General features: G+C 44.9%; 2 protein-coding genes across 2 annotated transcripts in view; both read right to left on the bottom strand.

Annotated features, from left to right (window-relative positions):
- si:ch211-196i2.1 (collagen alpha-1(I) chain) overlaps positions 1-13,920 on the bottom strand; it is an 80,781-nt gene extending 66,861 nt beyond the window's left edge. The window contains exon 1 of the mRNA XM_034546748.1: positions 13,583-13,920. Within this exon, the coding sequence (XP_034402639.1) occupies positions 13,583-13,706 (124 nt within the window). The 5' untranslated portion in view covers positions 13,707-13,920. The remainder of the gene's footprint in view (positions 1-13,582) is intronic.
- A 1,984-nt stretch (positions 13,921-15,904) lies between these two features.
- Positions 15,905-21,814, bottom strand: part of cacna1bb (calcium channel, voltage-dependent, N type, alpha 1B subunit, b) — a 135,663-nt gene continuing 129,753 nt past the window's right edge. The window contains 2 exon segments of the mRNA XM_034546505.1: positions 15,905-19,113; positions 19,725-19,948. Coding sequence (XP_034402396.1) covers positions 18,547-19,113; positions 19,725-19,948 — 791 coding nt within the window. The 3' untranslated portion in view covers positions 15,905-18,546.

The raw sequence follows: 21,814 nt of genomic DNA, 5'->3' as shown, positions 1-21,814 counted from the left end.
AGGTTCTAACTTCAAGTTAAAAATATAGTGATAACTTCAGTTTTTCTAAAGCAGTCCATAAAGAGATATTCTACTGACTATCGTTCCACTTTTCATTTCAAGATACGAAACAATACAATTCAGTTGTAGTAGAGTAACTACATTTATGTATGTACCAGATTTCATAGCAATCCAATCCAATAGTCCCTCAGGGTTCATAAATGTATGTACAAAACCACACGGAAATCAATCCAAAGGTTGCTGAGATACAGTATTTCCTCAGCAGTGGGTGTACTGGTAGTTCTGATAGCTGATAGCCAAACACACACTGCACGCATCACACGCGACCGATAGCGTGATACTAAGTTGCAGCTCTCGTTAAACTGCAGTACTACGAGATATTAATGTTCAGAGACGTGAACACAGTTGTAGATCCGGAGATTTAAGCAAAAGCAAAAAAAGCTCCATGTTTTCACAGATGTGAATCCGACAGTTTGCGTCGCATGAGAGACGTTTTCATTTCTCACACAAGCACAATGCACATCCCGACCCACCGTATGGAGGCTGCGCCGCAGATGAAAGGGGTGAGAGGGCCTTCCCAGACAAGCCTCAAGTGCATCTGGAGAAGTTGACTTTGCAAGCCGGACCGACCTGGCACATAAACAGCACCTGTGGTAATCCACTGGCCCGTGTCCAACAAGCAACATGAGAAGGTCTTTAACCATGCCCAGCCAGGTACGTAGTGAGGCTTTAGCTTCAGAGCCCAGGGAATGTAGGAATCAGACAATTATGGTTATTACATGCTCATTACCGCTATATGAATGATCGTGTGCTCCCTAGACATGTTCTGACTGTCTTTTTTGCAATTTAAAAAGCCACACAGCCCAATAAAGAATGCGTTAACTCAACATGCAAACAGATGGGGGGGGGGGGGGGGGGGGGGGGGGCGGGCAGGGCGACCTGTAAATTTGTATTTTACATGAGATGAGGAAAGCAGAGCATGGGGCCTGTGGACGACCAAGGGAGTTGGTGAGTCAGGTAATGAGCCTGCTGGAGCTCTGAAGGAGGAACTCGCCTCGACTGGAGGGGAAATCCAGGGAGCAAAACGCGGCGTGTTTTGGACAAAAGACAAACCACCAGATGCCTTCACCCACCAAGTGATGTCAGGGGAGGATGGGGAGGGGGGAAATATTTTCCGACAAAAAAAAAAAAGAGGCCACTTCACAGGAATATCCACAGGACACGTCAATAGCTTCAAACACCCTCGACGGAATGAAATTAATTCTTAATTTAAAGCTCCCATCGAGTTGATTTATTTTTTAACCACAGCGGAAAAACAGATCAGCGTTTCCAAATCGCATCACTGATACTGTATCTACTCTGCTTTACATGTTTATATATATAATGTGTTTTCGTAGTCACAAATTTAAACAGGAACCAGGACTCTGTGTGTGGGAACAGCACCATAACACTGGCAGAGCACGGCTGTCATCTCTAAGCAACCAGCACAACATCTCCACTGCACTGTGTCCGTCTCCATGTGGCAAACACGCCACGTAATAGACCCGTTCTGTCAAATACTAATAACACCGGGGACGCAGCGGTGAAAACCTTGCATCTCCAACATGTCCAGTTTTCATGGAGTAGAACTTTCTCACCACTACTTTGTTACAGCCGCATGGCTCGGTCCGACACTTTGACCCCGATGGAAATATTTAAGAACCACTGGATGGATTGTTATCGAGCACTTAACCAGCAACGTTTTCACTTTTCCCGCAAAATGTTCCAACATCACCGAGAGGCATCGCTTGTCCGCTGACCTTTCCTCTAGCGCCACCATGAGGTTGATAGTGGCTTTGAGCTAAATGTCTTGACAACTATTGGATGGATGGCCATAAAGATGTGATGCTCACATTCATGATCCCTTCAGGATTCATTCTAAATCCTTTGGTGATCTTCCCCCTCTTCATCACAAGGTACATTCTTTAATTATAAAATTAAACCGCAATCAGACTCAGCTGTACTGAGACTTCACTGGTGGCAAGGAATCCCCTGCCACCAGTGCCGACTCATACCAGTATCGATAAGTGGGCAATTCCTTCGACGACCTGTGGGCGGGCTCGACACAGCTGAATTAGTGGCTACTTAAGCAGTGTGACAACAACAACAAGCTCTCCAGTGCATCTGAGCTGTGAGTCCACTGACTTCTGGGACTTCCTGTATCTTGCTGAGTATATTCTTTAAGGTTTCTCTGCTATATTACAACTGCATCTGCTGTATTTAGGTATACTAGAATGCTAGTCTGTACTGTCCTTCTAATTTGAGCTGCGATTTCTTGCTTTTTTACACAAGTGACTGAAAAGTCAACAAAACCAGCTAGGATTTAAGTATTTGCTCTGTAATCCAAATCTACTAGGGACTAAACTATATTCTACCTTGAGGTAAACAGATCTTAACACATTTCTCACACATGCATCAAAATACCTACTCTCTTATTTATCCAACCCGCTCCACACAGACCCAGCGCCTCGTCACAGGGGGCCTCTGGAACTGCCAGTCAGCTAACCGCAAGGCGGACTTCATCTCTGGCTTCGCTATCAAGCAATCACTGGGCTTCCTGGCTCTCACTAAGACTTGGATCACACCAGACAACACATCAACCCCTGCTGCTCTCTCCTCTGCCTTCTCCTTCAGCCACACACCCCTGGTCGGGGTGGTGGCACAGGTCTACTCATCTCACCTAAATGGAGTTTTTCTCTCTACCCGCTTCCATTATTTACCCCACTGTCTTTTAAATTTCCATTGTTGTTCTCTACCGTCCTCCTGGCTCCTTTGGGAGACTTCTTGGAAGAACTAGACGTCCTCCTATCAAACTTCCCAGAAAACGGCCCCCCGCTCATCCTTCTGGGTGACTTTAACATCCAGACAGAGAAGTCATCGGACCTGCTACTCTTACTATCTTTCTTTGCTCTCTCGCTCAGTCCATCCCCTCCTTCTCACAAAGCTGGCAACCACCTTGACTATATTTTCACCAGAAACTGCTCTACATCTAACCTCACTGTAACTCCACTTCATGTCTCTGACCACTTCTTCATCTCTTACTCTCTCCCACTATTTGGAACTGACAACCCTCCCACAACGGACTCTGCACCTGTCCGTCGCAACAGCCGCACCCTCTCACCCTCCTCTCACCCTCCTTATCCTTCTAGACCTTTCCGCTGCCTTTGACACAGTGAACCACCAGATCCTTATTTCCTCCCTCCAGGACCTGGGTATCTCAGGCACTGCACTCTCACTCTTCTCATCTTACCTCACTTACCGGGTAACCTGGAGAGGATCTGTGTCTGAGCCTTGTCCTCTGACTACTGGGGTCCCTCAGGGCTCAGTCCTTGGTCCTCTCCTCTCTGTACACCAACTCTCTTAGCTCTGTCATTCGCTCGCATGGCTTCACCTACCACAGTTATGCTGACGACACCGACAAATCTCTGCCTGTCTGACTGACATCTCTCAGTGGATGTCTGGACACCACCTGAAAATTAACCCTGACAAGACTGAACTTCTCCTCCTTCCAGGAAAAGGCTCTCCCACCCACGACCTAACTATTAACTTCAACAACTCAGTGTTGGCTCCGACTCCGACTGCCAGGAACTTCGGTGTGACACTCGACAGTCAACTCTCCCTGACTGCCAACATTACCGCAATAACACACTCCTGTAGGTACATGCTGTACAACATCAGGAGAATACGACCCCTTCTCACTCAGAAGGCGGCACATGTTCTGGTCCAGGCTCTGGTCATCTCACGGCTGGACTATTGCAACTCCCTCTTGGCAGGTCTACCTGCTAATGCCATTCAGCCTCTACAGCTCATCCAGAATGCAGCTGCTCGACTGGTCTTCAACCTCCTGAAATTTACCCACACTACTCCGCTCCTCTGCGACCTTCACTGGTTACTGGTGGCCGCCCGCATCCGCTTCAAAACATTGGTACTTGCGTACCGTGCTGCGAACAGATCGGGTCCGGTCTACATCCAGGACATGGTCAAACCGTACACCCCACCTCGTTCACTTCGCTCGGCTTCTGCCAATCGGCTTGTAGCTCCGTCACTACGAGCTAAACACTCAACAAAATCACGACCGTTTTTGTTTGCTGTGCTGGCTCCTCATTGGTGGAATGAGCTCCCCATTGACATCAGGACAGCAGAAAGTCTCTACACCTTCCGTCGCAAACTAAAAACACATATTCTTCGACTATACATTGTATAGGGAAGGTAGCGCCGCAGTAGCACTTTGGTAGCACTTAAATGGCTCTTACTGATAGCACTTAGTAGTTTAACTTTATTGAAGAAATTGTACTTGCTTGATTCTTGTTGTTCTGAGTTTGGACTCATGGTTTAATGCACTTATTGCTTTGGATAAAAGCGTCAGTGAAATGACATGTAATGTTGTGTTTTGTGCTAATTAGCAAATATTAGCATGCTAAAATAAGACGGTGAACATAGTGAACATCACACCTGCTAAACAGTAGCATGCCACCATTCCTTGTTGTCGTATGTATTTAAGATTTGATCTCAGCAGGGTGTCGTTGGTGATTTACAGTTCAACAAATATTTTAAAAAGATTTTTAAAAAAAAGAGTATTCCGTGTGACTGACTGAGACCTCCTGATCTCAAAGGTCGACACTGCCCTCGTAACCAGTGCCCTGTCTTGTTCAGGTCATCGTTACCCTCCAGCCAACAGTGGACGGGGTGAGAAAGCACCGCACTTATATTGACAAAGTCATTTAAGTGCTTGTAATAAAACTCTTGTAAAAATCTTTACAAGACTCGCTCAGCGCCGTCGAATGGTATGAATCCTGACCCCGAGAGTCAAGTTCAGTACTCTTTAGGTCTCCAATAAACCAAAGAGTGGCTGAGAGGTCATACCAGTTGAGGGTGGGATAAACCACAGCCTAATAGGTGACAGAGAAACATGGCGCTACAAAAAACCCCAATCCTTTTTTTTTTTTTGTCACACATAATTAAAACAGTGAAGATATCTGCCTTCAACAACGTGAGAACTCTGGCAATCAGAAAATGTAACAGTCCAACTTGCAATGTAGGAAGCGAGGGCTGCCGTTGTCATGAATGCTGTAAAGTGCACCTTCTCAAATACAGCATGTCCTCAGACTGACCCGTTTTGCATTCTAGACTGATGAAAACTCCTGGAGCATGGATATGGCAACCGCAATCAAATATCCTGACAGGCGTATGTCTGTGTGTGCGGGCGCCAGCGGCACAGATACTGGTGATTCCCTCGTCATGTCTGTCAGCAGCACAGACCACAGCAGATTACCTCACTCTCACCTCATCAGGAGAGATGAGAACGCCGCCGGCTCACGAGAACCAGGTTAGCCTCGCTTAAAGGGCCAGCGTCTAGCATTTAGGGGGATCTATTGGGAGAAATGGAACACCTTTGGTGTATTGTTGTGTTTTATAGACGATTATATCTACAAAAAGAGCGGGTTCTCTTCATAGAGCCGTACGCCATGTTTCTACAGTAGCTGGAACAGACACACCAAACACTGGCTCTTAGGAGGGCCATTCATGATTTCACGTTGGCCAACGTTCTCCCACACGTTTGGCACACGACAAAAGACGTGACCAAAAGCGAGTTATCGAAGTAGGAATCTGTCTGAGAAGCACTGCCATTCATTCATAAATTAGAAACTAAATATATGACAACATATAAACAAGACAATATAAATGGATCAACCAGAATAGAAGTTGTGACTGTAATCTGATTCACTGCACAATGTTTCTGAATCAAGTCCCAATCGCTCATTATAGGTGACGGTGTATTGTTGCAAAGACACAATAGGTTTTCAAATCATTCCAATGTGAGCACAGTGCATTATTGGTTATATTAAGTCTGATCTCACGAAACTCCTCCATGTTGGCTCCACACACAATGACTGGCATCCTGTCCCTTTCTCCACTCTGTGAGTGTGTGTGTGTGTGTGTGTGTGTGTGTGTGTGTGTGTGTGTGTGTGTGTGTGTGTGTGTGTGTAAAAGGGTTGAATACTGCATGCATGTAAATTAAGCTGGTAAAAAGTGTGACAGGAATGTAGCTGGCTGAGCCTTTATCTGAAACATGTCAGTCTGCACACGTACAATCTCATGTCTCTTGAGAATGCACCGCCGACTGAAATAAGTACAATCAGTCGCCTTGTGTCTATCCATTGTTCATTGTTCACAGGTTGTCAGCCTGTGCATGCCGCTGCAATGTACTTTTACTGTACAGTTCATACCATTGTGCCATTACATGAGGTCATGGCCAAGATGAAAGAAACATTTTCTAATTATATAAATAGGATAATAACTTAGTAATATTTAATGCTAGAAGATGTGACCGTGGTGGGACAGGCAGTTTCTTTAAATATTGTACCTGGCATGAAAGTAATGCAGAACAGTGTCCATAGTAATGGCATATAAAGTCATCTTTGTCACATAAAGTATTAACGTTTTTAAAAGTTTCTGAAAGCTGATTTCTACTGAAAACATTCTTATTGCTCTTGCATATTTCTTCACTTGTTTTGAGAGAATTATGTCAGGAAGAGACGGCAACCTCTGGGTCTGAAAGGTTAAGCCAATGCAAAAGTGCCTTAAACCTGCATTCTTTCTAATGGTCTCGCAAAGGGCGACTCCTCCGGGAGCGAAAATCAAATGAGTATAGAAGTCTATGAGAAAATGACTCTCGATTTATTCCCTCAGTAAACATTGTATACATGAGTTTATGGTCTCAATCTCTAGTTTAAAGGCTTCTCCAATACAGCATGATGTTTATTTAGTAAATTATGGTCCCATTTGGGAGTCAAATAGACCATAAAGCAGGCCCCAATTACCACCTTAATCCTTACAGAACAGTGTCCAACAAACCTACACACTGGTAACCTCTTTCATACACAGAGCACACACACACACACACACACACACACACACACACACACACACACACACACACACACACACACACACACACACACACACACACACACACACACACACACACACACACACACACACACACACACACACACACACACACACACACACACACACACACACACACACACACACACACACACACACACACACACACACACACACACACACACACACACACACACACACACACACACACACACACACACACACACACACACAAAGCTGGTTAATGATTGGAGTGGCACGGTGCCATGCAGGCGGTGAATAAAGAAAGCGAGTCCCCAGAAACAAACCCTCCAGGCTGACGAAACCTTGAGCGGGCAAGATGACGCACGGGACTGAGCCGAGCCTTCATAACAAATCCATCACATTAGAGTAAACAAAAGCGTAAACAGACGGCGGCTGATAGGAGTTCAAAAGGTGAGGGCATGGTTCCCCCGCTGGAGAGTGACGAAAAAAAAAGAAGAAGAAAGAAAACAAAGCTAATTTTGAGTCTTTTCCCTCTGGCTGTCCCATGTAAGCTCTGCTCGAGTTCTATTAGTCATAACAGAGTTGTCACCTCAGGTCCGTCATCAGTCACGTTCAGCCAAACCAATAAAGATAAGCATCTGCACATGCTCGTCATAATGCAGGACGTTTATGAACGTGTCAAGGGCTATTCTTTTCAACCTGGCGCACTGTTCATTCAACCAAAAGACCTGTTCCTTTCCCCGAGCAGGTTTGGTTCATTCTCTATGAGAAGGGCTCTCCAACATTACGAATGCAGAGAAAATAATCATGCAAATAATAGTTCCGTTTAACTTTTTAAGCTTTTCCACATACATTAACATTTATTTGCTATCTTTTTAGTCAATAAACCCAATGTCTGCATAACCAAATCCTGATAAATGGTTGCGTACTGAACTGTGTTCCTGTCTCCAAAATTTAAAACCCACATAAAAAGAGCCACACGCGGATGCACTTGGTGACGTATTTTTGTCATCACATTGAAATGCCAGGTGTAGTTTATTCTAAAACAACATTGCGAATTTCGATAACAGCGACAGTCAGACCTAGGACCTATAAAGCTCAAACCGGTTACGCTCAGCTAACAACAGAAAAGAGAGATAGACAAGAAAAGATGTATATGTGACCAAAGAGGTGCATTCTTGGCATATATTGACGACGCTGATGTCACACAGAGGTCAACAGAATGCAGACGGTCAGCCGAACAGGAGGTCTGTTCTCTTACAGGGATTCTTTTATGTGGCAAAAGAAAAAAAGCTCCTCAATTACGAGGTAATACAGGAGATCGTGTGGCAAGGACAGGAATTAAGTGTGCGTGTGCGGTATGTGTGTCTCACTGGTATGAAACAACATTGCATCACCTGGCATCTATTTTGCGGAACACAAGCGTATTAAGGCAGTTACACATGTCACAGCTGCAGCAGTAAAACTGGCCTCCCGGCGCCCACCTTGACTTTTTCTTCTTGTTTTTTTAGGAGGAATAACAATAATATGATAGTTTAAACGTTTCCCATGGGGCAAATGGTTGCCAAATAAAGTCATGCCCCTGCTATTAGAAAAACAATGTGCACCAGATTGAGGTCTGCACTCCTGCCAGGGTCCGAGACATGCACTCGACGCCAGAGTCCTGCCAAGTGCCGTTCCTGAAAACCTCTGCTCCATGAACCATTGTTCAGAGCCAGCAACAGAGCCCGGTTTCCACTTTGATAAGACAAGCAGCACAACCGTGACAAAACACGCCGTGAGAGACAAAAACAAGAACACAACGTCGAAACAAAAAGGTACCTCTGTCAAAACCCATCAATACGATACCAGTAGGTGAGAAACCGGACAGAATTTGAGTTTAAAACGTGATCGGCCGAAGGCGAAGAGCTTACAGTGTCAAAGACCTCTATAAACTGGGTTGCAGGTATTGAAGTTAGCATGCTAACCAGTTATCCCCGAACCCGTCCTGTCTTGTTTGAAACATGGGGAAATGTTTCAAATCAACTCACCTGTGACACCAGGTGCACATCGCCCCCATTAGCACTCCATTAACACCAGGGGGCAGGTGTTTAACATGTGCGAGCTACAACAAAAAGAGGGAGAACGGACACAATAAAGTGCTTCAACACTTGAGTCGAGCGGAACCGCTAACAGCGAGGCTCGGGACAAAACATCATTAAGTGTGCGCGCTTGTGTCCGACAGGCTGCAATGTGTCCGCTGGCCAATGGGAGACAAATTGAGAAAAGACAGAACAAAGTGGTCACTGAGGTATGGCAGGTAAATGTTTTTTTTTAATTCTTGGGAGGAGAAAAAAAAATCTTTAACGCCAAACATGTGAGGAACGCGGCACTATCAACCCAGTCCATCTGCCATCTGGTTTCCGTTGGCTCGAGAGGAGATTATAGACGATGAAGGCGGTTCTGATCCAACATGTGGTTTGCCCCTAGCCCTCTCCACCCGCTTCTCTATTCACACAACACTCACCACAAGCTGTGGGCCGGAGCAGGCCATGCCGATGACCCAGTCTGTGTGTGTTGCAGGGCATGCTACACCACACACGCCAAGGCATGTGGGCCTCCGCCTGGTTAAAGCTGGCTAATGGGCCCCAGATCAGGGCTCACCAAGCACTAAGGCCCGAGATCACGTTTCATTGGAGGCAGATGCTTGCTTGTGGATCTGGCATTATATTGGCAATGACATCATGAGCTCAGCCTGCTGGAAGAGCATGAGAGTGGCAGTGAGAGAGTGGCCGGTACCGTGATTCTGATCTGGTTTGAGAGTTTTTGGTGATGTGGCACAAGTGCTGCAATGTGTACCAAATTAATTTAAATGCTGACCATGCCCTATGTGGGGGCAGTTAGAAAACATTAAAAAAAACAATAGTGTGCTTGTCAGTCGTTTTTAATACACTTTTCAGCGTTATATTTTAATTTGATTGTGACCTTTGTACATAAAGTAACACTTTCTTGACCAAATGCTTGAAGTTTAGGTAATGCGTGAATGCAAAAAAAGAAACCGACAACTTTAAAATTCAAACCTCTAGGAGTTGCAATGTTCACTTTACAATACAAAGTTACCTAAAAAAGATATTTAGGCTAATTTTTAGACCTTAACCAGTGGCAGAGCTATACACATTAACTTTGTCCTGAGGGTGAAAAGGTCACGGGGTCATTAACATTTCAAAGGTCCATCATCTCGGGAGCACAAATGTACAAACCACATGTAGTTAATGTGCACATTAGATGACATATTGTGTGAAACATTTTTGGACCAATGTCAATAATGAAACGATCCAATAAAACATCAGGATTCTTCATCTTGAGACCACACGTTTCAATGCAAAACCAGTCCATGTAATTAACTAAATGACCTAAATGTTTGAGAATTTTTTAATCAGAAGGCGGAAGACAAGTTCTTTATTAGGGCTTACTTTGACCAACCAGCTTTCTAAAACCTTGAACCTTTTACCTTTTTTAGAAAAATGGGAAACAAACATCAAATTCCATGGCAATCTGGCTGGTTGCTTTGGAGATTTCTTCTGTGGGGTTTCAAAGTGCCGGACAGACATCTTTAGATCTTTTTAGATAGCGGTGCTAACATGTTTTTGAAGTTAGTTCATTTAAAGCATAGTCTGAAATGAAGCCTTCCCAAAGTGTGCACATGAAACACAGTTTAGAGCCTTTCACTGCAGGAGTTTGACGAACACTCACAATGAAGGTCGAGAAGGTTAGTCAGTAATTCCCACTTCTGACGACGGTGTTCGCGCTGAGGTAGCACTAAGGTGAGTGGATGGGTGATGTTGAGGCATTGAGACAGTCAGACACACCTCCTTCAAACATCACAGACCTCCTCCCAACAGCTGTTCAGCGTACTCCGCTCTAGGGACACCCATCTCGTGGGCTCAGAGGTTCCAGTAAGCCATTCCTGACATATGGGAGTGACACGTCACAACTGGATGTGGCTGACATCGTGCATGGATGGATCGGGGAATAAATCATGACTTTCATGAAGCATTACTTTAAAGTTACTGTAAGGGAATTTGAACTTGTTAAGAAACAATCTCAATTTAATACTGATGACTCTAAAGTATATGACCCTCATAAGTAAATGAGACCATCAGTGAGAAGGTTGACTATTTCTTTATCACGCTTTTCAATGCTTGTCAGACCCGTGTGGAGCAATGAAGGCGCTGTACAGTTACACAAGCTAATATTTTAAACAAACATAAATGCCATATTTCAATCACGTTTACGACCGTTTGAGGTTTGACCGGCGCTCCCTTCCTCTGAAATGGTTAAATGGCAAACAATTGGAGAATCCACACTGTTGCACCCAATTGATGTTTTTGAGGAATTTGGCTCACATTTGCATTCAATGTGGATGCAAGCTTGGCGACTGTCTGCAAGATGTTGAACCTCATGTCAGATGGGATTAAAAGGTCTATGCAGAGTTATCTGTTCCTCACCAGGCTGACTGGTGCAGACAAAGACGGAGCTTTCAAAGTCCAATCAGAGCTTGATTGACAATAATGACAGTAGAACAGATACATGCGAGTTCATAAACCTGAGTGAGAAGGAGGACTTTGTGTTCACAATATCCGACTCATTGCAGTCCTAAAGGTTTCAGATATGAACGTGAGTGACTTGCACTTCCGATCACAGTGGAGGCTACTCGGTAGGTTGTACTTTTCCCTCGAACTGCTGCTTTTTGAGTTCATCCTTCCTAACCTAGGCTACCTGAAAGGTGCTCCACACAACTGCTGAACAAACGCTTTTTACACTTTACTCTAAATTGGTGCTTTTACCCCGAGGGCTTCACAATTTCGCCTCTCGCTCACCGAGAGCTGGGCGATGGCTCTAATCGATTTTCAGCGCGCTGCCGCGCAGCAGCCAGCCTCGGCGTCTGGAGCACTTTGGGGTTCAGAGTCTGACCAAAGGACAGCTTGACGGCACCAATTTGCTCTAAACATTCGAAAATTGTTTTGAGCAAAAATTGTATTGGCACAAATCACAAATTCCACCAAATGAGCTCGGTGACAACTGGAACGGGGGGCGAGAACCATGTGTGAAGGGAACTCTCAGCCACAACAGCTGGCTGGTGCATCAGGTCAGATGTTATCAGCTGGAGTTCATTACACTATTTGCTCAGTGCAGTTTGTTTGGAGACCACGCTTGGAGATCATCACCAGCGGTGTTACGTAACCGTCGGCCCATCCAGTGAAAATTGACACCAGGCTTTCGCACTCTTCATCTACAGTAAGACTCTGAACACATTCACCATGCCGGGTTCCAACCGACACTCTCTGACATCTGTCTGGGTCTCCGCTGTGGCTCCGGCATGGAGATGATAGCGATCAAACGCAAACTGGAAGATAAAGTATGTGTGGTGCAGACTTGACACACTCGCCCGGCGCAGCTCCAATCTGGAGATCAACAGGTCATGGATTGAACAACTCCGATCCAGCTGTCACTGCATCAAAAGCCCACCAATAAAACAAAGTAGGTCCAGATATCGAAAAGAAACAGACGAGACAGACAACAGCGCCGCAAACGATGTGATTAACTAAGTCTGCTTGGCAGCGAGGAAGCATTCCATGTGATTTAATAACTGCGGATGAGTTTTTGTTGACCTCAGTCTCCACATGTGCTTTCTGCCCGAATGATGAAGACCTTTGGTGTGCATGATGTATTCGGCGAGTCCAAAACATGGCTTTTGGACAACGTTCCAAGGAAACGTGTCCATCAAAGTGTGCGTGTTCCCGCTGTGGACCTTTTTTTCGGGAGATAAAAATATCTCAACTCAAACTGATGGGTTTGGCCACTTGTGGTGCAGACTGAGAGGCGAGACAGCATCAATAGTGTACATTTATGACTGTTTATGGCCATTGAATCAGTTAGTGGGAACAGCGCATGAGCTTTCAGGGAGCTTTTAGGGCTTTACATTTATTCGCAGACTTGTTAATGTTAAATTAATACCTACAGGCTGGTAATATCAATAACAAGTGTACTCTCGTTTTTTTCTTTCACTTATTTTATTTAAGAAGCTGTGATCGGCCTGCCAGTGAAACTAAAGTCTTATTGTTTCATCGTGGTCTGACTTTGGTCTCCACGGCCTTCCAAACTAAGTTGTTCACTCGGTCCACACAGTGGGGGGTTAGGTTCACTCTCACGTCACAGAGAGATGAAAAGAAAAACAGTTACAGCATCAAAGTTGGACTGAGGGAAGCATGTCGGGGATCTGAGTATCTGAGACGAAGATGGAAGATTTCCATCTGTAAAAAAAAATGCACTGAGCAAATAGTGTAATGAACTCCAGCTGATAACATCTGACCTGATGCACCAGCCAGCTGTTGTGGCTGAGAGTTCCCTTCACACATGATGTGTAGCTATTGATATGATATTAGTGCATCAGTCTCAGTCTACACAGGACGAGAAGCAGGCTGCAATGGGCAGAATGGACCAGTGTGTGGGCTCCATGGGGGGGCACAGAGCATATTGCACACAGCGTTACATTTTGACATACATGTAGTATATTTCCCAAGAGGAGGAAACCGTCAAACGGCTCCTGTCTAAGTCCCCGTGTGCACACAGCTGCCGTGGAGCTCCACAGGTGGAACGCCACCCTTACCTGTCTGAAGGGTCCCGGAGCCGGACTCGGCTCCAACATCCACCGGCGCAGCGTCGGGCGCGGCGCAGCGCGTCGCTGAGAGCCCGAGGAGGCACAGCGTCCATTTGAACCAGCAGCAGAACATCTTCCACAGGGGTCGCTCTTTTTTTTTTTAAACCACCTTTTGCAATTAAGACTTAACGACGTGCACGTTGGGCGAGCCCGAACACGCTCTGTGACGCTCGAGCTCTAATGAAGCGCGAGTCGCAAAGAGAGGAACATTGTGGCTTGAACTTGGGAGTGCGACGCAGGGAGTGACTTGTCATCCTCTTCACCTCTCCTCCTCCTCCTCTTCCTCCTCCTCCTCCTCTTCAGCAGCCTCTCTCCTCCGGACCCGCAGCTGCATCGCATCACAACTCCAGAGGCCCCGCCCTTCTCCTGTGATGCGGGACCAATTAAAATCCTGCAGGGCCTCCGCCCCGTTTAGACCGGGACTGTGGTCGCGTTAAGCCTCGAGAGACTGGTCAGTGTGGTGGTGGTGGTTGTTGTTGTTGTTGTTGTTGTTGTTGTCTACAGGAGACATGTGGACCTCCCTTCACTGCAGCACGAGAGCTAAAGGACCAATGAGCTGAGAGAAAGCTGCGGGGAGGGGAGCTTTACAGAGTTGGGTTATTATTCCCTTCTTCTCACAAGTATATGGCTCACGTTTTAACATTACATCATTATTTTAATTTGATATCATCAGGGTTATTATCTCAAGATGTGATCTTTTCTTTTATTTATTAAGTCAATTGTTGGTCTTTCAGTTGAAGGTCAAAGGCCTCTGCTGCATCATTCGTGTTCCAGAAGAGCAGAAATAAGCAGCTAAATGCTAAATGTATTTACACTAAACAGCATCATTTTAAACCATAAGCTGTTCCTGATTTCATCTGGATCCGCTCTGTTGATTTAAATATAACAATTCATTACGATCCATTGAGTCACTTATTGCATCTTTACCTCGTTTTTCAATGTAAAAACATCCAGCTATTCAACACAATAACTTATCTGGCACCACTCAAGTTTAAATGTAAAGCGTTGTGTTTTAGTTCTATATATATACTTTATTCATATTCAATAAAATGCTCTCAAAACACAACCCTGGTCACAAAACAATCTTCCGAGATCTACATGTTGCACTTTCATAATCATACCTCTTTATTCAAGGACTTATATTCATATAAAATCTATGGGTACAGTTGAAATGACTGCGGGAGACATGTCAAGTAACAGGTCAGGCAGCAAAGGACTCGGCCACATGAACCTCTCTTCTGAGAAAGAGTTTCCACTTTGGCTCTGTGATCAAATGTTATTCAAGCTCTTTCTTCTTCTTATTTTCTTTTCTTGTCTTCACGTGAAAAAGATACATTTTGTGTTTAGATAATCAGAAAAATACAACCAGGAAACGAATTGTACAAATCATGGACCGAATGAAGTCAAACAATGCCTCTTTTTTTTCTTCTTCTTTTTTTTCAGCACTTGCACATTTCCATTTCAGAACATGCAAACAGGACATGTCCAGAGGGGGCGGGAGTAAAACTGTAAGAGGAATGCTTGGCAACCTGTTCATGTAGGGCTCGCTGGAGGCAGTGAAATGTTGGATATTTTTTGAAAAATCTACCTGCTCCAATGTGGCGACTTACGGCAACGTTCAGAGAGCAATCTACAAAGAACAGAGCCACGCCTAGTTAGACCGTCCTGCTTTCAAGTCTACAATCTCTCCTTTAAGGTGATCCATTTCAATCGATTGCACACATATGAGACAACAGGAAGTAAGAAATGAAAACACAAGGAAATGATCTGACTTCGATCAAATTATATTTGCAAATAATTTACAGGTCCATAAACTTGCTGAGAGTCAATACAAAGAGCACCGAGATTTAGACAGCGAGGCTTGAGTCCACATCTCTGACAAGGTGATACATAATCCCTCTATGTATGTGCACCATTTGTTTTAATCAACAAGATCCCTGACTCGCATTCAAATTCCCTCTCACAATTATGACAAATTCTTAAAAAAAAATATTTGCACCAATTACCTAATTTCATTTGAATCTGAAGGTTTTCTATTGAACAACTGCGTTCAAATGTATAATGTTTTAAAGGTCAAGCTTACTGATATTTTATATTTGTATGTTATTTTCAATAAAAAACAAAAACAAGAACGACTTTACTTACAAGTTGTGTGTGTGTGTGTGTGTGTGTGTGTGTGTGTGTGTGTGTGTGCGCACGTGTCTGTGGGTGCATGTGCACGTGTGTGTGTGTCCAAAGCCTGCCATGAAGGGGCTTGGAGTGGCATGTTCCTTACTCTGAACACACCCCGTAGTTTATTTGGATCCATCCCACATACACTGTCCTCCTTCCCAAAAATAAAGACTGGAGCATCTGATTCCACGGCTGAAAATAGTCCCCAACAAATGCACCGTTTACCTGTATGAATGTTTGCCAAAAACCAGGCCGATTTGGGAAATAACTGAGAATAATTTAAACTTTAAATTTGTTTTTTGAAGTTGTTCGTCGTCAGTAGGAACCGGAGTAGGGACACGTGTCTCCATCACCATGAATATGGGCCGCTGTAGCGTATTTCAATCAATGCACATTATATAGACACTAGAGCACCAAATGAGTATCGATCCACAGGTGAAAATAGTACCTGACAAATCGATATATATTTATGCGTTTACCAGAGACAGTGCACATTAATCAACAATTCAGTGTACCTCTCTATGTGCAAGAGTAGCAAGTGAGCTAATTTCCATCTGTAGTCCCATGACAGGTTATTACAATATTATCACAACTTACTCCTGCTTAAGTAACATTTGCTAAAAAAAAAAGAAAAACTACAGTTCTCCGTTGTGGGAAATTACTGACATCTTCTTGGAGGTAAGATTCCTTTTTATTTTGAAAGATCTCTGTTTCCATTAGGAACCAATGGGCCTGGGGCTGACTGCCACAAGCATATATTGAATGACAGATTCACACATTGTTGGCGTTGGTCTTTTCATGGGATTTGTTGAAAACCACACAATCATAACATATTACGAGGCTTTTTCTATCAGTAGATATGTCATACCCAGTGGGGAGGGGGAAAGAGTATTTCCAATAAACCTAAGCCAAATATAGCCTCGGGCCCGAAACTGCTGGTCCTTGAGGCTCATGTAGAGGTCTACACGTACCACGTCATAGTTAGTTCAGCCTTTTGTTATTGACAGAAAACCTCACACTCAAAACACTTTGTAAATCCCATTTATCTGGCTTTCCAAGCAAATTAAAAAAGAAAACACCCACAAAACATTTTCAAACATAACTTGAACCAAGTCTGGAAAGAGAACACAGTTGTATGTTTTGGGCGGTTTCCATCTGGGTTCGGCGTCATGCAGTCAACCTCGCCAGCTTCAAAGATCCCCTGTGAATCACATATATCCGCTCGGATAACATTTGTGCCTCAGTGTGTGTGTGTGTGTGTGTGTGTGTGTGTTGTCAGTCACCTGTACATCATAAGATACATTTACAATTTACAACTCTTCATACATAAATGTAAAATTTGGTCGCAGTCGCACTAAAGCCTGAACCGGGAGATTCCAGAGGGTAAAGCTACAGGGCAGATGAAGTGTCGTCTTGTTGCATAGCCCTATTTCAAGTCAACAGTCTGCGGCAACAACACAACTCTTTATTGTACCTGTGAACACACAAACAGGTCACCTCTCCCACAAACCCTCACACAATACTGCTCTCAGAGGAAAGAGTTCAGAAGAAAGGGTACCCAAATATGGCAGAGATGAGATATACACTGTATGCTTGAGGAGGCAGAATCTTTGTGTTAGTAAAAAATAAAATCAAAATGGCACTTTTCTGCATTCAGAGACCATTTCTACCAACTGGCTGGCAGTATATTTGAAAGAGAAAGGCAAATGCTTACCACACACCCTTAAGCAAAAGTACAGATACAATTTTTTTTCGACAAGTTCAAGACCCCGGCATGCACTACATTGCTTACTTTGGATCTGTAATTCTGACACACCTACGACAAGATTCAGTACAAAAAAGTGTTCGTTTTTTTTTTTTTGCATTCTGTCCATTATACCAGATTCAAACTTTGTTCTCCACACTTTTTCTCAGCCGTGTAAATACATACATCCTCTACTGTATATTCAAGTCCATCTGACCAGGCTGCATCTTAATACATCTTGGAAAAAGAGGCACTTAGTATTCAGACACATAATGTCAAGAGGGAGTTATCTCATCCCCATGTGCACTCCAAAAATGTACATGTGGTACAATTTACAAAAGAAAGTGATTATGAGAACTGGCCTCTAGTTCCCTTCTAACACCTCCTTTTGTTTTATTTCTGTCACATTACTCACTGCGTCCCTTAGTTGTCATGGTGGAAGTTTAAGACGAACTTAAAATAGTTCCTAATAATCTGCTGTGGTCAGAATTTGAGGATTACCCCGAAGTAAAAGCCGATGGAGAAACGATGATTTTGAGAAAGCAAAAACATGACCAAGTTGAAGCTCTTCTCTCACCCAAACAAAATGAAACATACAAAAATAAAAACAGCGCCCTGAGCAGCCGTATTACCACCAGGACCGGGGCATTCAGATCCGTCTGAAACACACTTCATAGTTCCACTCAAAGAATGAGGAGGTTTTGTTTTTTATCTTCTTCCTTCACTGATTTTACTGGCCAAGGCAAAAATACTCGAGGGTCTTCACAGGTGCTATGATTTCAGTGCAAGTAAAAGGGGTAGAAAGAGTCATCAGTGTATTGTTTTCCTTCAAAGTTTGTTGTATAAAAAAGTAACACTACAAAGCTGGAATGATTTCGGATCCCCGTTTACAGCTCTTTCCACTGGCTTTTTCCTCAATGTCTTCCCTTCTGCTGCCATCGGCTCCTTGGACCGGACATGAGGGCCGTACAACACTCGACGAGCTGCCCGTCCTCAATCAGCACCAGTCCTCTTCCTCCCGCTCCCTGAGACTTCCTGTTCCTCGGCTCCCAGGCCCGGACGCAGAGTTGACCCCGAGGGTGAAGTGGTACCCGTTGGGAACCGCCCCCGCCCTCCCCTGCGCGCCGGCCGCTGTGACGGGCGCAGCGGCCGTCTCATGTGAAGTTGAGGCGGCTGTGGTGGAGGTGGCGGTTCTGGCGGAGCGCCCCCCTCCGTGGCTGCTCACAGTGTCCTGGAAGTCCTCGACGAGGAGGGCCTGTCGAGAGGCGACCTGCGACTGGCGGTTTAAATTAGGGTCCGAACCGATGCGTGTGACCGGTATCGGGGACTCGTCGTGGCCCCAGTGTAAGCGCTCGTGCTCTGAAAAGCCACGGCTGACGCGAGTCTGGTGGCCCGTCGCGGCGCTGCTGGCACCGGACTGGAGAGGCGAGGAGTTGGCGGTCTTGTAGGTCACGGCAGGGCGCGGGGTCAGGGGCGTCTGTGGGAGCTGCCTGCGCCCGCGGCCTGGAGTGCTTGAACCAGAGGGCAGCGTTCCAGGGCCAGCTTTGACCACACTGCTACCGTGCTGAGGAAACAGACGGCAGAGGGACTTTTGCTTTAGTGCGAAAGGTTATTCTCCACATGCAGCGAGGGATCGGAGTAAACAAAGTGTGGTCAAAGAGCAACATGAACACCTTGTATAATCTAGTTTTTCTTGACCTTAAACATAATGTAACTTCCCACCTCGCTGCAGTGACGTAGAAGTGTACTCAGGGGTGACATCACTGGTGGGTGTGGTTACAGGTGCAACAGAGCACATTTCTGACCACGCAACCACAGCCATCATCACTGTTGTTTCAGAGGGGAAACATGCTTTCAGCTTTTAGAGAGGGGGGTGTTAACTTACTCTTTACAGTTCCAAATTGAAGCTGTAATTTTAACAGTCTAGTCTAATGAGTGTGGCCGTTTTGAAGTGTAATCTACTACATTTAACAGTTTGGCTGTTGCCCGAGTATGGATGTGAACACCCTAAAATGAAAAGCGGAAATACGGCCCTAAAAACCTCATCGTCAAATCCACATGTGCTGGGGTGCAGAGCCAAAAAAGAATAAAACACGTGTCGCCGCCCAAAGAGACTGACGGACCACAGGGTGTGCGCGACAAGCTGGCTGCTAATCGCTGCGCCAGGAAACTCACCTGCTTGACGAAAACTGCGTCCTGTCGCTCTCCGGGAGACGTGGACCGACTGGGCCCGGCGGACTTGGTGTGACACTGCTCCCGGCTGCCGTAGCGGTCGCAGGAGTAGTAGCGCTGCTTCTCTCCCGCCGAGGAGTGGTGCCTCCGCTCATGAGGCCGGCTGCGGTCCCGCTCCCTCGCCCGTTCTCTGGACAGACCTTCCGCTGAGGGGTCGGTGAAGGAGTCTGGAGGACGAAATGAGGCAGGGCGGGCAGGGAAATACAGTATACGGTTCAGCTGTCACTTTTATCATCTAGTCATCTCTTCTGAATGTGGCAAAAAAAGATGAAACATTCAGTCAGCCTAGTTTGAGATTTAAAGTTTCCCTGTGGAGTTTCTGAACACTTGTGGAGCAAACAAATGGGCCTCCGTTGCGTTGCGGTCACAAGCGGGTTACACGATTTTCATATTCCTATTGATTGACAGCTGGCGGCCAGAACAAAAGAAAGTACTTAACAAAGAGCTGTCGCAATGCACTCAATCAAAAGCGGCGGCGAAGAAGAGTGAAAGGTATGAAACGGATGTAAACAATGCAACTGCAACACAATGACACAAGAGTTACAGCACTAACTGTTCAAGAGGCATCCGATGTAGACACAAGAACAGACAGATGTAGGTCTGTTCAACACATAAGGACACACTTTTACCACAAAAATGTAAAGCCACAATGTGTAGAATTTCATAATCTGCCAGGAAGGAATAACGACAGGTACTGAATATGTTGCTTTCGACTATTCGTCTCGTTATCCTCCCACTGGGGGGTTACCAGAGTCAGACATTTTTTACTTTTAGTAAGCAATATAGACGTTGTCACAATTACAAGTATCTTAAACTGCAAACATGTTAGTTGGCCTGAAGGTAAATGTGTTACACGTCACGGTCCAGTTGCATTTACAACCTTCGCGCCGTGTCTGCATTCAGCCCGCTCATTGTCTCGTCGTGAAAGGGAACCCCGGCGCTTCTCGTCTTAGCCAAATGATTTATGTAATACAGTGATACGTATCGTGTTTTTTGTACCGTGAGCTATTATTACACACGATTACATTACACCTCTAATTAAAGGCAAATGACTCATCTTTGTGTGTCTGCGCGTTTCCATCCAGACCATGGGTGTGTGGCATAAAGCAAAGCACTGTGGGGAAAATGACTCTGTGGAATAACTCCAGTTTTCAGATTAAAACCGCGATGACAGGAACACAGAAGCCTATTCATCATGCTGATGTGTCACATCTGCCTCCAGAATGACAAGCTCCGAGGACTTGAAACTCTCCTGGCTGCTTCTCTCAATTCAGGCGATGCAGAGGGGGCGGCTGGATGTTCTGCTATCCCACCAAGAGGTGCTCATAAATCCCCGTGCTGGACCTGTCCACTGTGGCCTTTTATCTCAGCAATAAAGCCCAGCTGCTACCCTCCAGTGTTAACATATGAAAACCACCCTGCCACCAGCTCTCCGGCTGTAATTGCTCCAGCAGACGACGCCTGATGGCTAACAAAGCGTGGACATGACCCGCTGTACTGCAAAAAATAATAAGAGAGCGTCCTAAAACCCAGAAATGAGTCAGCACTGTTGCACTCCGGTTCCCTCGTCTCAAATTCAATATTTTCATTTCATTGGTTTTTGGTTGGAGGCCAGGAATAAGGCCGTAGTCAAAATAAGCTCAAGATATTTTCACATTTTTGTTCTATGACATAAAATACTTATGTATATATGGGACTTAAAGAACATCAAAAGGTGGTTGCTAACAACGTTAAGACATTCACTTTTACTGCTGCATTCTGGCTTAAAAATCATAAAAGATTTTGTTCATTTGTGAAGATTATCTTGCCGAGTATCCTAAAGTCGTGTTTGCCATAGAGATCTTTTTTTTGTTCTTTCTTTTGTCAAGGGAACCAGTGCAATGCTATTTTGGAGTTAACAGACAAAATACATACATAATCACTGCAGCACTCAATATAATTAGGTATTAAGTTGCATTAATCAGCCTTAAAATATTGCTAACCTTCCACACACACGTGATAAGTTTGGAAATTATTCTTGGTGGTGCATTCAG

The sequence above is a fragment of the Cyclopterus lumpus genome, chromosome 12 (genome assembly GCF_009769545.1).
Source record: "Cyclopterus lumpus isolate fCycLum1 chromosome 12, fCycLum1.pri, whole genome shotgun sequence".
Lineage (NCBI taxonomy): Eukaryota > Metazoa > Chordata > Actinopteri > Perciformes > Cyclopteridae > Cyclopterus > Cyclopterus lumpus.
This window is presented reverse-complemented; position numbering and strand designations above follow the sequence as displayed.